This window comes from Hyla sarda, chromosome 1 (assembly GCF_029499605.1).
Source record: "Hyla sarda isolate aHylSar1 chromosome 1, aHylSar1.hap1, whole genome shotgun sequence".
Taxonomy (NCBI): domain Eukaryota; kingdom Metazoa; phylum Chordata; class Amphibia; order Anura; family Hylidae; genus Hyla; species Hyla sarda.
This window is the reverse complement of record NC_079189.1, coordinates 527,112,816-527,126,524: the sequence shown is the minus strand read 5'-3', so window position 1 is coordinate 527,126,524 and position 13,709 is coordinate 527,112,816. Positions and strand designations below refer to the sequence as shown.

The following is a 13,709-nucleotide window of genomic DNA, read 5'->3' as shown; positions in this document are numbered from 1 at the left end:
TATGGTCTCCATCCAATCTGATTGAGCTTCAGCTGTTATTTTAATACTTATGCAAGGCATTGTATATTGGGATATGCTAAATCGGTCCACAGAACCCTACAGATCTGATATATGCCGAAATAGTGTCTTTCTGGAATCCGGCAGGCAGGTATATATATATATATATATATATATATATAGATATATATATATATATATATATATATCGGTATATGCAGTTTTTATGAAGTCTTCAGTGCTTTCCTATACAATTGGCAATTGCAAAGAAAACATATACTGCATGAGAGACTTTTTTTTTGTAACAAGAGGGTCTATGGATGATATAGGCCACTGTTTGGTATAACATTTGCCAAACATATTCCCTTTTCCCCCCATAAACCACACATTGAGTGTAACTGACCTCCGCATCTTCTCCAAAGAACCTGTATTTATATCCACATTCTACACACAAAATGGCATCTTTGTGTTTCTCCTTAATCTTCATGTACTGCTCCTCAAGAGGGGTGTATCCACTTTTAGTTCTGCGGTTGGGGATTTTTGCTTCTGAAGCATTAGCCATTTGCTCTTGGTGTCTGGAAGAAGGAAACGTAGTTGATGTCTTCAAGGACAATTTTTCTGCCTTCAAGATAACCACAAAAATATGTATACAACTTTAGAATAGCATAATATAAGCATAAAACTGTATAGACTTTATTTGGATCAGATATGCCCTAGGTTGATTTTTATTTTAGCTGTAAAAGGTATTTTTATGAAGACAAGTGACAAAACCCAGTACAGTAAATCAGTGTTTCCCAACCCGGGTGCCTCCAGCTGTTGCAAAACTACAACTCCCAGCATGCCTGGACAGCCTTCGGCTGTCCAGGCATGCTGGGAGTTGTAGTTTTGCAGCAGCTGGAGGCACCCTGGTTGGTCAACACTGCAGTAAGTAGAGTAAACCAAGTACTGGATACTAAAATATCAGATAGGAAATAACGGCTATGTTGATTCTGAAATTAAACTGACATGTTGGAACCTCAAGCTATATAAGTGCTTGCGGAATATACAGGAACATCATTCACATAGGCAAGCAATTCACTCTTCTGACCTATATCTGCTACAGTGCTTAGAAAGGAATAGATTAAGACTAGGATTAGGATTTAAAGATGCCTACATAAATCATGAGTGACAGCATGAAGGGCATTAACTGCACTCATCCAGATCACAATAGGTCGTAACTATCCAGGAGATGTTCAGACACAAGTCATAGGGCACTGGACACTGACTAAAATGGAATTTATTTATATCATAGGACAGGCCTTTGCTAAGTAAATTCTGTTAATTCCACCATATTCTTTACACTCTAGAAAAAAACAAATTGACTACCATTTGAATGATTTAAAAATACCTTTTATTAGATTACACTTAAAAACAGCGCCAGGCGCGAATTCAGCTACTGATATGGGTGAGTGATTACAGATTTTAGTACTTAGCTACAGGGACAAAAAGGGTGGGAGTAACCCCCATATGGGGATAGGAACATACCACATGGTGCCTCCCATGATGTCTAGTCTCTGAGCCATACTTGATATTAATGTCATTACTGTATATGGATGATTTCCATTTATTGATATTTAACATTGTAGCTGTTTTTGTAACTCTGGCTTGTTTATGTCCGTAATTTTGGCTTACATCATTACCTTATTGAGATACTGTTTTTAAGTGTAATCTAATAAAAGGTATTTTTTTGTCATTCAAATGGTAGTCAACTTGGTTTTTTCTAGAGTGTAAAGTGTTTGGTTATACCAAGTTGTTGATATATTATCTATATATATATATATATATATATATATATATATATATATATATATATATATAAAACTCAACGTGTGTGTGTGTGTGTGTGTATGTTCCACAAAAACTTTCAAACGGCTTAAGATATTAACATGAAACTTGGCACACATATTACTTATATGTCAACAACGAACATAGGATAGGTGATTTAACCCTTACTCACCCCCATTTGCCAGGGGCGGGGTTTATGTTTAAAGTCCTATACAAGAGTCCCATACAACTCTATGGGAAATATATGTTACTGCATAACTTCCAAACAGCTGGAGATATTTCGATAATACTTGGTCACATGTTACTTATATGTCCACTAAAAATATAGGATAGTTAATTTAACCCTTAACTACCCCCATTTGTGAGGGTCGGGGTTTTTGTTTAAAGTCCCATGCAAATCAATGGGAAATGTATGTTCTCACATAACTTCTGTACGGCTGGAGATATTTCAATACCTGGTACACGTTACAGGTCGAGATATGAGGACGTGATGGGAGCTCGGGATAGGAGGTCGGGATAGGAGGACGAGATAGGAGGACGGGATAGAAGGACGGGATAGGAGGTCAAGATAGGAGGTCGGGATAGAAGGTCGAGATAGGAGGAAGGAATAGGAGGTCGAGATAGGAGGTCGGGATAGGAGGTCGGGATAGGAGGACGGGATAGGAGGACGGGATAGGAGGTCGGGATAGGAGGTCGGGATAGGAGGACGGGATAGGGGGTTGAGATAGGAGGTCGGGATAGGAGGTCGAGATAGCAGGATGGGATAGGAGGACGGGATAGGAGGACGGGATAGGAGGACGGGATAGGAGGTCGAGATAGGAGGTCGGGATAGGAGGATGGGATAGGAGGATGGGATAGGAGGACGGGATAGGAGGATGGGATAAGAGGTTGAGATAGGAGGTCAGGATTGGAGGTCAGGGTATGAGAACGGGAATATGGGGTTGGGATATGACAACAATATATGGGGATGGGATTTTAAGTCAAAAGTTTCCTTCTTTGTTGATTTTCCTCCCCAACAAGGATGAGGAAGGTAAAACCGGGCAACAACGGGTATTCAGATAGTGTGTATGTATATATATATATATATATATATATATATATATATATATATATATATAATGAGAGTCTAAATAGTTGCCACACTAGCATGTATAAGTATAGAGACAACGGCAGTTATAGCTGGTTGGAGCTATATAGTGTAATGTAATTCCACCATATACAGAACCATTCTGTTTCACCGGAACCGACTGGAGGTGTAAATGTGACGTCACAGCACCGCTCAGCCAATCAATGGTGTCCCGCTTCGGCCAGTGATTGGCGAGCAGCAATGTCAGTTCCCCTGGCTGTAGATGCTATGATCAGCAACTCGAGGGAAAAGCAGAGTCTAAAGCCACAGACAGAGCCCTGATACCGGAGACTATAAAGGAGCGGAGGAAGGTGAGATAAAATTATTTTATTAGGCAGGCTGGACATTTTAGTGTAAAATATTTCCCTGGACAACCAATTCAAAGGAAATCTGTCACCAGTGTCACCTTCACTGACCTGTTGGTACAGAGCAAGTGGCACTGATGATAATAATACTTACCTATCCCTGATCTGTTGCTCCGTTTGCCCGTTATCCTTGTCATTCCGGCGGCAGGTTTGGTGCACGGGAGGAGCTCCATGAACATACTGACGTCACCACTGCAGCTTCCCTACTTGGCCGGGCTGCAAGCAGGCCAGGGGAAGAAGCAGCAGCATTGTCAACGTGCTCCTGGAGCGCCACCTATGCAACAAGCCTGATGCCCGAAAAAAGAGGATAACGGCAAATAGAGCATCGGATCTCGGATAGGTAAATATCATTATCATCACTGATGACAGATTTCCTTCAAGGACTGGTTACATCAGAAAAGTCACAAATTTTTGCGCAACATTGTCTATTTTTGCGCAAAACCAAGGAAAAATCCCAAATTTTTGCCCAGATCAGTGAATGCTCAAAAAAGTTTTTCACCAAAACCGACAGAAAAACTATTGATATATTCATCCCGTCCATGCTCGCCACAACTAGAATATAAGGGTTCTAACCTGGCATTGTGGAAAATCTTAGCTTTCAAATGATACCAGACTCAAAGTTTTAGGTGCAATTTTTGGGTACAGAACTTGTCTGGTGTCAGGGTCAGGAACAAGGTTCCCTATAAATGTAAAGTGGTACTACAATGGGTCTTCTATTATAAAAAATAAGGTATACGATATAAGAAGGAAGTTTTATAGCTCAGATTTATTAGCATATGTCAAATGTCCCAGAGGTTAGGATGTTGGTCAATTTAAGATTTAGATCTTGGTAAATATAACACATGTGCAAACACCAAGAGTATGATTCCCACGGTACAGCAGGTGTTAATTGCACAGTTCGTTGCAGCAAGTTAAAGCCACTGGTCTCTATGGGGTGCTAACGTGCTATGAGGTGCAGTCATATAACTATGAATGTAAAGAAAGAATTCACATAGCACTCACCATACTATTATATAGGTTTGGTAATTTTTGTCCCTTATTGGAGAATTTCATTAGTACAACCGACGCTAAACCACGCGGTTAATGTGCTGGGAGGTTGAACCAGTGCAGGGGAGAGGAGACAACAAAACCTTTTTGCGTCAAATGACGCTTTTTTCCTGGAGGCTGGGAGATGCACCATTTGACATGAGACAGTTCTGTCGTCTCATCTCTCCCCTGCACTGGTTCACCTTTTCAGCACCTTAGCCACATGGTTTGGCCTCAGCTGTACTGATGAAATTCTTCAATAAAAGAAAGAAATGACCAATCCTATATCATAATATGGTGAGTATTATGTGAACTCTTTCTTTACATTAATTGTAAATAAAATACACATATCTCAATTAGTGGCGCTGCCCACAGAATGCCGCCCTTTAGCTTGTAACCTACACATACCATTTATTTTTCTGCATCACCCCGTAATACATAATATAAGCTCTCGTTTATGACAAGACCATTATGTAAACCAATTCGCCAATGAGCCACTTACCCTGGAAATAGAATGAGATTTCACTTCTTCACCTTTGTCCTGTGACTTTAAGATCTCATCTTCAATGGCAGGAGATGGCGCCAAGCACTCAGGTACTTCTATGTCATGACTATCGCTGATCTGTTTCCCAGAATCACTGGAGAATTCACGTAACCTGTTCAGCGTGTGGCTGGAGATGAACGACTTTCCAGAGATTATTTGTTCTGAAACGTAATTACCGTAAATATCAATATAAGAAAATGTTGCTGGTATTAGTGTTAGGCTGGGTTCAGCAATGTTTGGCTCTACCATAGAGCTTTATGGAGGGGGCGTGGCGGCCTCCGCTTTGGGTGGGGGTCGTGACGTGCTCCTGTGCTGGAGAACCAGGGCTCCAAAGAGGAGATTGCAGGGGGCCCCAGCGCTCATTGTCTTCATGAAAATTACCCTTTAAAGGGGTACTCCAGTGGAAAATTATTATTATTTTTTTTTAATCAACTGGTGCCAGAAAGTTAAACAGATTAGTAAATTACTTCGATTAAAAATTCTTAATCCTTCCAGTACTTATTATCTGCTGAATACTACAGAAGAAATTCTTTTCTTTTTGTAACACAGAGCTCTCTGCTGAAATCACAAGTACAGTGCTCTCTGCTTACACCTCTGTCCATTTTAAGAACAAATCCCCATAGAAAACATATGCTGCTCTGGACAGTTCCTAAAATGGACAGATATGTCAGCAGAAAGCACTGTGGACATGATGTCAGCAGAGAGCTCTGTGTTTCAAAAAGTTAAGTTAAGAATTTCCTCTGTAGTATTCAGTAGCTAATAAGTACCGGAAGGATTAAGATTTTTTAATAGAAGTCATTTACAAATCTAATGGAAACCTATAGCTTATGCCTCTAGGCCCTCACCAATGGTGCATAATGGTGTGGGCAAAGATAGATATAACAGCATTTGCTCAGAAATAGTTTTTTAATTCAGAATTTAAAATATATATAAATAAGTAAAACAGTAACAAAATATCACATTACACTGGCACTATCTGATGAAAATCTCACTGGGCCCTAGTGAGATATCCAAAATATAAAAAAGATATGTGAATAAATTAATATTCTAATAAGTCTATAAATCTGCAGATAAAAAACTAAAATAAAGAACCAGATCCTGCTAAGGCAGCACCATCCAGCTGTGCCCCACTCAGTGTTCAGTCTGACTGCCTCGGTCCTTCTGTTGTGAGCTGCACCTTATTTTTAAGTTTTCATTTACAAATCTGTTTAACTTTCTGGCACCAGTTGATAAAAAATTTAAAAAAATAAAATAAAATAAAAAAAGTTTTCCACCGGAGTAGCTAGCCTAGCCATATTTAAGTGAAAAAAAAAAAAAAAGACACATTTTACCAGAGTACCCCTTTAAGCAATGTCAAGCTATGCAATACAGTTTCCTTAACCCCTTAACGACGCAGGACGTATATTTACGTCCTGCGCAGGCTCCTGCGATATGAAGCGGGATCGCGCCGCGATCCCGCATCATATCGCGTCGGTCCCGGCGTTCATCAACCGCCGGGACCCGCGGCTAATACCACACATCGCCGATCGCGGCGATGTGCGGTATTAACCCTTTAGAAGCGGCGGTCAATGACCGCCGCTCCTAAAGTGAAAGTGACCCGGCTGCTCAGTTGGGCTGTTCGGGACCGACGCTGTGAAATCGCGGCATCCTGAACAGCTGACCGGACACCGCGAGGGCCCTTACCTGCCTCCTCAGTGTCCGATCGGCGAATGACTGCTCCGTTCCTGAGATCCAGGCAGGAGCAGTCAAGCGCCGATAACACTGATCACAGGCATGTTAATACACGCCTGTGATCTGTGTAAAAGATCAGTGTGTGCAGTGTTATAGGTCCCTATGGGACCTATAACACTGCAAAAAAAAATTAAAAAAAGTGTTAATAAAGGTCATTTAACCCCTTCCCTAATAAAAGTTTGAATCACCCCCCTTTTCCCATAAAAAAAATAAAACAGTGTAAAAAAAAATAATAATAAACATATGTGGTATCGCCGCGTGCGTAAATGTCCGAACTATAAAAATATATCATTAATTAAACCGCACGGTCAATGGCGTACGCGCAAAAAAATTCCAAAGTCCAAAAAAGCGTATTTTGGTCACTTTTTATACCATTGATCAAAAAGTCCGATCAAAACAAAAATCATACCGATAAAAACTTCAGATCACGGCGCAAAAAATGAGTCCTCATACCGCCCTGTACATGGAAAAATAAAAAAAGTTATAGGGGTCAGAAGATGACATTTTTAAACGTATAAATTTTCCTGCATGTAGTTATGATTTTTTCCAGAAGTGCGACAAAATCAAACCTATATAAGTAGGGTATCATTTTAACCGTATGGACCTACAGAATAATGATAAGGTGTAATTTTTACCGAAATATGCACTGCGTAGAAACGGAAGCCCCCAAAATTACAAAATTGTGTTTTTTCTTCGATTTTGTCGCACAATGATTTTTTTTTCCGTTTCGCCGTGCATTTTTGGGTAAAATGACTAATGTCACTGCAAAGTAGAATTGGCGACGCAAAAAATAAGCCATAATATGGATTTTTAGGTGGAAAATTGAAAGGGTTATGATTTTTAAAAGGTAAGGGGGAAAAACGAAAGTGCAAAAACGGAAAAACCTTAAGGGGTTAAGAGTTTCAGAGTCCATAGGTAACAAAACATATCTTTCAAACCTGTTTAGGTAAATCTGTGTTATTAAAACAACAATCAAATTTCACGTAGATATCAAGAGGACACTGAATTGATGGATTTTCCAAAACATTTCTAAGGCTGGGTCCACACTACGTTTTGTCCCATACGGGAGCGCATACGGCAGGAGGGAGCTAAAAGCTCGCGCTCCCGTATGTAACCGTATGCGCTCCCGTATGTCATTCATTTCAATGAGCCGACCGGAGTGAAACGTTCGGTCCGGTCGGCTCATTTTTGCGCCGTATGCGCTTTTACAACCGGACCTAAAACCGTGGTTGACCACGGTTTTAGGTCCGGTTGTAAAAGCGCATACGGCGCAAAAATGAGCCGACCGGACCGAACGTTTCACTCCGGTCGGCTCATTGAAATGAATGACATACGGGAGCGCATACGGTTACATACGGGAGCGCGAGCTTTTAGCTCCCTCCTGCCGTATGCGCTCCCGTATGGGACAAAACGTAGTGTGGACCCAGCCTAAGCTGAATCAAAAAAAAGAATCCACAATTAAACCATGTGAACAGTTAAAGGGGTTGTGCAGTGCCTGAACTGACAATGGGGCAGAGAGATGACAGCCTCGGCAACTACCCAACAAGTATAATGTACCAATAATTAGAATAGGACAGGAGCATGTCACTTGCTGGGCGCTGGATGGCTGCTTTGGCATTTGTCCTGTCCAATGTGCGCCAGTGCTTCTCCAGGTCCAATGTAAAGTGAAAGATGTAGCCAAACAGATGCAAAAGAAAAAAAAAGGAGTAGTAACTCATGGCAACCAGACCACTTTTTGAAATTTTCCATTTCTGAGAAATGAGAGGTGAAATCTGGCTGGTTGCCATGAGCAACTACTCTACTTTACCTTAGCAACAGTTTGGAGATGGAGATAGAGATATATATATATATATATATATATCCCTCATAGACAATGGAGTTGGAGTTCTGTTTGAACCAGGGGTTATCAATGCTGATATTCTAGATTACCTTTCCTATCTAAAACCACGCCACCATTTCCCTCATCTTCCTTGTAGCTTCTTCTCCTTCTTACATCGGGCTTATCGTCTTCAGATACACAAGACGTTTCTACCTAGGGCCAAAAGTCACAGAATTTAGTTATAACTTGACATAAAAAATAGAAGCACATAATGGTACATTACAGCGCATTCGGATGTTGTAACATTATTTTACACATGCAGTTGAGTTTAGTACAATATTATGCAATGCTTGTATTGCAGACCAGTAGGCCCTCAATAGGCTAGAAAAACAACAACAATATCATAGGTACACAATGGGTACAGTTGGCAATTGGCAATTCATTCCACTGCATGAATCTAACATCGGTGTGAATGGGTTTTCCATTAACCTATTTACACTGTGGAAATTCTGCCATGGAAATTCAGGATTCCTTGAATGGTGATGGTGCAGGTCCATGCGGTCCCGCTTTCTCTTGACAAAGCCACGGATCAGTGGTGAAACATGTTGAGGTGGGCTGTGTTTGTGTTTTAACAACATATGTGCTAGACCTGATATACGCCTTAGCGTACTGCAGGCGCATTGGTAGTCAGAGAGTGTGGCCGTCTGGCCAACAATGAAATGAGACTATTGACACTATCTGGTCAGTCACTCATTACGTACTAGTGTACCTGTCGTTAACAGAAACTTTTAGAAGGAGATTTATCATTCTTTTCAAACGAATGGCTTTTATATGACAATTTTTTTTTAACTTACTATTGCGTACATGCGACCTATTCATCAAATTGTCGCACGACCTTGATAAATAAATCGCATGTAAGCAAAATCCGGGAAACCCGCTTACAAAAGCATTTTTTAAAGCAGAAAAGTTTCCCTTATGTTAATAGCCAAAATTCTTTATCTACCTTTCATAACCAGTAGCTTTGCTAGAGAGTGACGGGGAGGGGGTTGTACCGCAACGGGTGATACCCTGACTGGCCTGCCTGGCACTAAATAGCTGCAATCCAACTATCATCCACCCTCCTCAGAAATGAAAAAATATTAAAAACATACTATGTCGCACCATAAATATCCGTACACTGGAGGCTTTTTTTGTTTAATTTTGAGCCCACATTTTGTGACGTTGGTGGGTCGAATCTTGCGTTGCTGCGCTGAGGCCGGAGTTTACGTCAGGAAGGAAGACAGCGCAAGCACCAACAGGCACAATAGTGGGGCAACAAAAAAAAAAAAAAATTGTGTCACATGAGTTATTTACGTAGTCTGTAAAAATTCTTACACAATTATTTTGTGCGTTATTCTATTTTAACACAACATTAATTTTAAAATTTAGTGGGTACGCCAGCATGTACGTGTACCTGTAAAATTAACAAGGTGTGCAGAGTGTATTTTAAAACCTCTCCAGCTCTGGACAGTTCCTGACACGGACAGGTATCAGCAGAGAACACTGGTCAGACTGGAAAAAAACTTCACAAATTTATCGGTAGTATATCTGTAGTATACAGCAGCTGATAAGTACTGGAAGGGTTAAGATTTTTAAATAGAAGTAATTTACAAATCTTTTTAGCTTTCAATTGATTTAAAAAAAATAAAAAATGTCCACCGGCGTTCCCCTTTAATATAATGTAGATAATACCATTATATGTATATTTGTAATATACATTGATTAAAAAATGTGTTGCTGTGTGAGCTGGGGGCATGTCATAGAGCCCCAGTGCACAGAGCCCTGCTTGTCCTCAGTGTACAGAGCCCGGCTTGTCCTCAGTGTACAGAGCCCTGCTTGTCCTCAGTGTACAGAGCCCTGCTTGTCCTCAGTGTACAGAGCCCTGCTTGTTCTCAGTGTACAGAGCCCTGCTGGTCCTCAGTATACAGAGCTCTGCTTGTCCTCAGTGCACAGAGCCCTGCTTGTCCTCAGTGCACAGAGCCCTGCTTGTCCTCACTGCACAGAGCCCTGCTTGTACTCAGTGTGCAGAGCCCTGCATGTCCTGCCCTCACTTCCTGTATTTGGTCTCCTCACAGAGACACACAGGCAATAGCTGCAGGGAAAAAAAATATACAAATTTTTTAAACAATGCACAGTTGTGTCTGTAAATGTTGGCACCCCTGATGTTTTTCTAGAAAATAAAGTATTTCTCACAGAAAAGGATTGCAGTAACACATGTTTTGCTATACACATGTTTATTCCCTTTGTGTGTATTGGAACTAAACCAAAAAAGGGAGGAAAAAAAGCAAACTGGACATAATGTCACACCCAACTCCAAAAATGGGCTGGACAAAATTATTGGCACCCTTTCAAAATTGTGGAAAAATAAGACTGTATCAAGCATGTGATGCTCCTTTAAACTCACTGGGGGCAAGTAACAGGTGTGGACAATATAAAAAGCACACCTGAAAGCAGATAAAAAGGAGAGAAGTTCACTTAGTCTTTGCACTGTTTGTCTGTGTGTGTGCCACACTAAGCACGAACAACAGAAAGAGAAGAGAACTGTCTGAGGACTTGAGAACCAAAATTGTGCAAAAATAACAAGAATCTCAATGTTACAAGTCCATCTCCAGAGATCTAGATTTGCCTTTGTCCACAGTGCGCAACATTATCAAGAAGTTTGCAACCCATGGCACTGTAGTTAATCTCCCTGGGCGTGGACAAAAGAGAAAAAATTTATGAAAGGTGTCAACGCAAGATAGTCTGTATGGTGGATAAGCAGCCCCAAACAAGTTCCAAAGATATTCAAGCTGTCCTTCAGTCTCAGGGAGCATAAGTGTCAGCACGAACTATCCGTCAACATTTTAATGAAATGAAACGTTATGGCAGGGGACCCAGGAGGACCCCACTGCTGACACAAAGACATAAAAAAGCAAGACTAAGGGACATGGATCGCCAAAGGTATTACCTGCCTGCACCGTCTGTACACTTTTGATGTGCCTTAGTCATACAAGGAACAGACATGTGTGGATGGTATTTATGGAGGAAGAAGTGGGGTCTCCACGCGGGAATATCAACAAGTAGTTAACCTCATCGTTTCCTACTTTACAACAAAGATAACAATAAAAAGGCGGTTAAAAAATAACCCACAATGTGAACACACTATTACAAGAAAAAAATATATATTTACATATATAAAATCTCATTTTCACAATTAGAGAACGTATTATTATATTATCTTTATTTCTTCTGATGTTACTAGATCTGGATGTATATAAATTCTTTCTTCATTGTTGGAGAAAAAAATGTTCCCCATAATGGTATGAACATGTTGGTATAGATAAAATATATGTGTTCCAGAACGATGTAAATAAAAATTATCAAATTCTAAATATTGAATAACCATTCTATCATAACTCTCAAAATAGGGAGAAACATTGTTCTGCAAAACACCATATAAGTAACATTTTCATAAACAATCATTGACATGGCAATAAAAATACGGTAGAAAAAATGTGTTTAATCGGACCAAGACATTTCGTGTTACTTCATTATATGAGCAGAATTGAGTAAAAATTGGTTTCGAAAACACCCTATTGGTTAAAGAAGAGGAGGAAAAAACGCAGCAAGAGAGACCGGTCATATGAATAACGACCTATCTGTGTGCACATCATCCACACATGTAGACTTATCCATCATATACGACCCCTTTTTGAAATAATTATCATGTATATAAAAAAGGGAAAGAATAGAAATTTTTATTGTGAGCAGTTATATTATTAATAATAAGAGATTATTAACTATTCTACTTATGTTTTTTCAATTATATGATGTAATTGTAATATTTGTTTTTATCGAAATTTACTTTTCTCCCCTAAATATTTATAAGTTTAGCGTGTGAAAATTTGTTCCCCCACGTATTTAAAGGGGTATTCCAGGAAAAAACTTTTTTATATATATCAACTGGCTCCAGAAAGTTAAACAGATTTGTAAATTACTTCTATTAAAAAAATCTCAATCCTTTCAGTACTTATGAGCTTCTGAAGTTAAGGCTGTTCTTTTCTGTCTAAGTGCTCTCTGATGACACCTGTCTCGGGAAACGCCCAGTTTAGAAGACGTTTGCTATGGGGATTTGCTTCTAAACTGGGCGTTTCCCGAGACAGGTGTCATCAGAGAGGATTTAGACAGAAAAGAACAACCTTAACTTCAGAAGCTCATAAGTACTGAAAGGATTAAGATTTTTTAATAGAAGTAATTTACAAATCTGTTTAACTTTCTGGAGCCATTTGATATATAAAAAAAAAGTTTTTTCCTGGAATACCCCTTTAATATAAATTATTATTGTTGTTTAAGTGTATATGTATGGCAATGTCTGCATGTGTATTAATGGTCACACGCAATCCAAGACTACATAATAAACGCTAATAGTGAAGAATTACGTCTTGTCTTTGATTTAGTCCATTTGGATATGTGGTTTGGAGTTGTATTATCCAATATACTTCCCTGTCTAACAGTTTCTGTTTTGTAATACCTCCTCTTGTAGGCGTAATCATTTTTTCAATGCCCTGGAGCGTCATGGAGGAAAAATCTCCTCCATGTTTCTCCACGCAATATCTGGTAGCCATGGACACACAACAGATACATTTAGTATGACTGCATTTGTAGCTCCCACTGACATCGAGCCCTGTCCGATTAGTTACATTTTCAGATCTATAGAGACTTGGTGAAATTGATTGTCCTATGGTTTTAGCCCTTGTAGCAACACATTTGTATTCATTCTCAAATGCCTTTAAATATTGGCTATCATAGGAATATATTTATGGATAATATTACACACTGCTCTATAGTTTTGACTATAAGAGTGGAAAAAATTAGCTGTTTATTTGTATTTTTTTTTAGCAATATTTGGTTTATTATTTCCATACATTATGGTACTCGTGTCTTTTTGCCTAGCAATAACCTTAGCCCTCTCTAAAGTCCATTTTTTTATAGCCCCTTGCTGATTATCTATTGGTTATGTCACTCGCCCCTTTTTCAAATAGGAGATCAGATGAGCAATTACGTTTGGCTCTGATCATCTCCCCCCACGGGGAGGTTTTTAATCACGAGGCGGGTGACATGATCCGGCCTGTAATATGGAATTCACTGACAATTCCTTACAATATGTACAAGTAATAACATTCGATTGTTCTGTACTTCCACTTAGTTTTAAATCTAGGAAATAAATTTCTTTATGGTGACAATTTACTGTCAATTTTA

The 13,709-nt window shown here is 39.6% G+C and overlaps 2 protein-coding genes across 7 annotated transcripts in view; one reads left to right on the top strand and one right to left on the bottom strand.

The window, feature by feature from the left end:
* Positions 1 to 13,709, top strand: part of DHFR (dihydrofolate reductase) — a 268,430-nt gene that overhangs the window by 204,360 nt on the left and 50,361 nt on the right. The gene's annotated exons all lie outside the window — the stretch shown is intronic.
* MSH3 (mutS homolog 3) overlaps positions 1 to 13,709 on the bottom strand; it is a 193,778-nt gene that overhangs the window by 170,768 nt on the left and 9,301 nt on the right. For 4 of the 5 annotated variants that reach the window (XM_056539388.1, XM_056539377.1, XM_056539398.1 and 1 more), the window contains exons 2-4: positions 8,543 to 8,645; positions 4,841 to 5,043; positions 401 to 619 (exon numbers count right to left, since the gene is read on the bottom strand). In XM_056539388.1, the coding sequence (XP_056395363.1) occupies positions 401 to 619; positions 4,841 to 5,043; positions 8,543 to 8,645 (525 nt within the window). Of the gene's footprint in view, positions 1 to 400; positions 620 to 4,840; positions 5,044 to 8,542; positions 8,646 to 13,709 lie in introns of those variants that run through there. The other variant, XM_056539413.1, reaches the window with a different exon arrangement.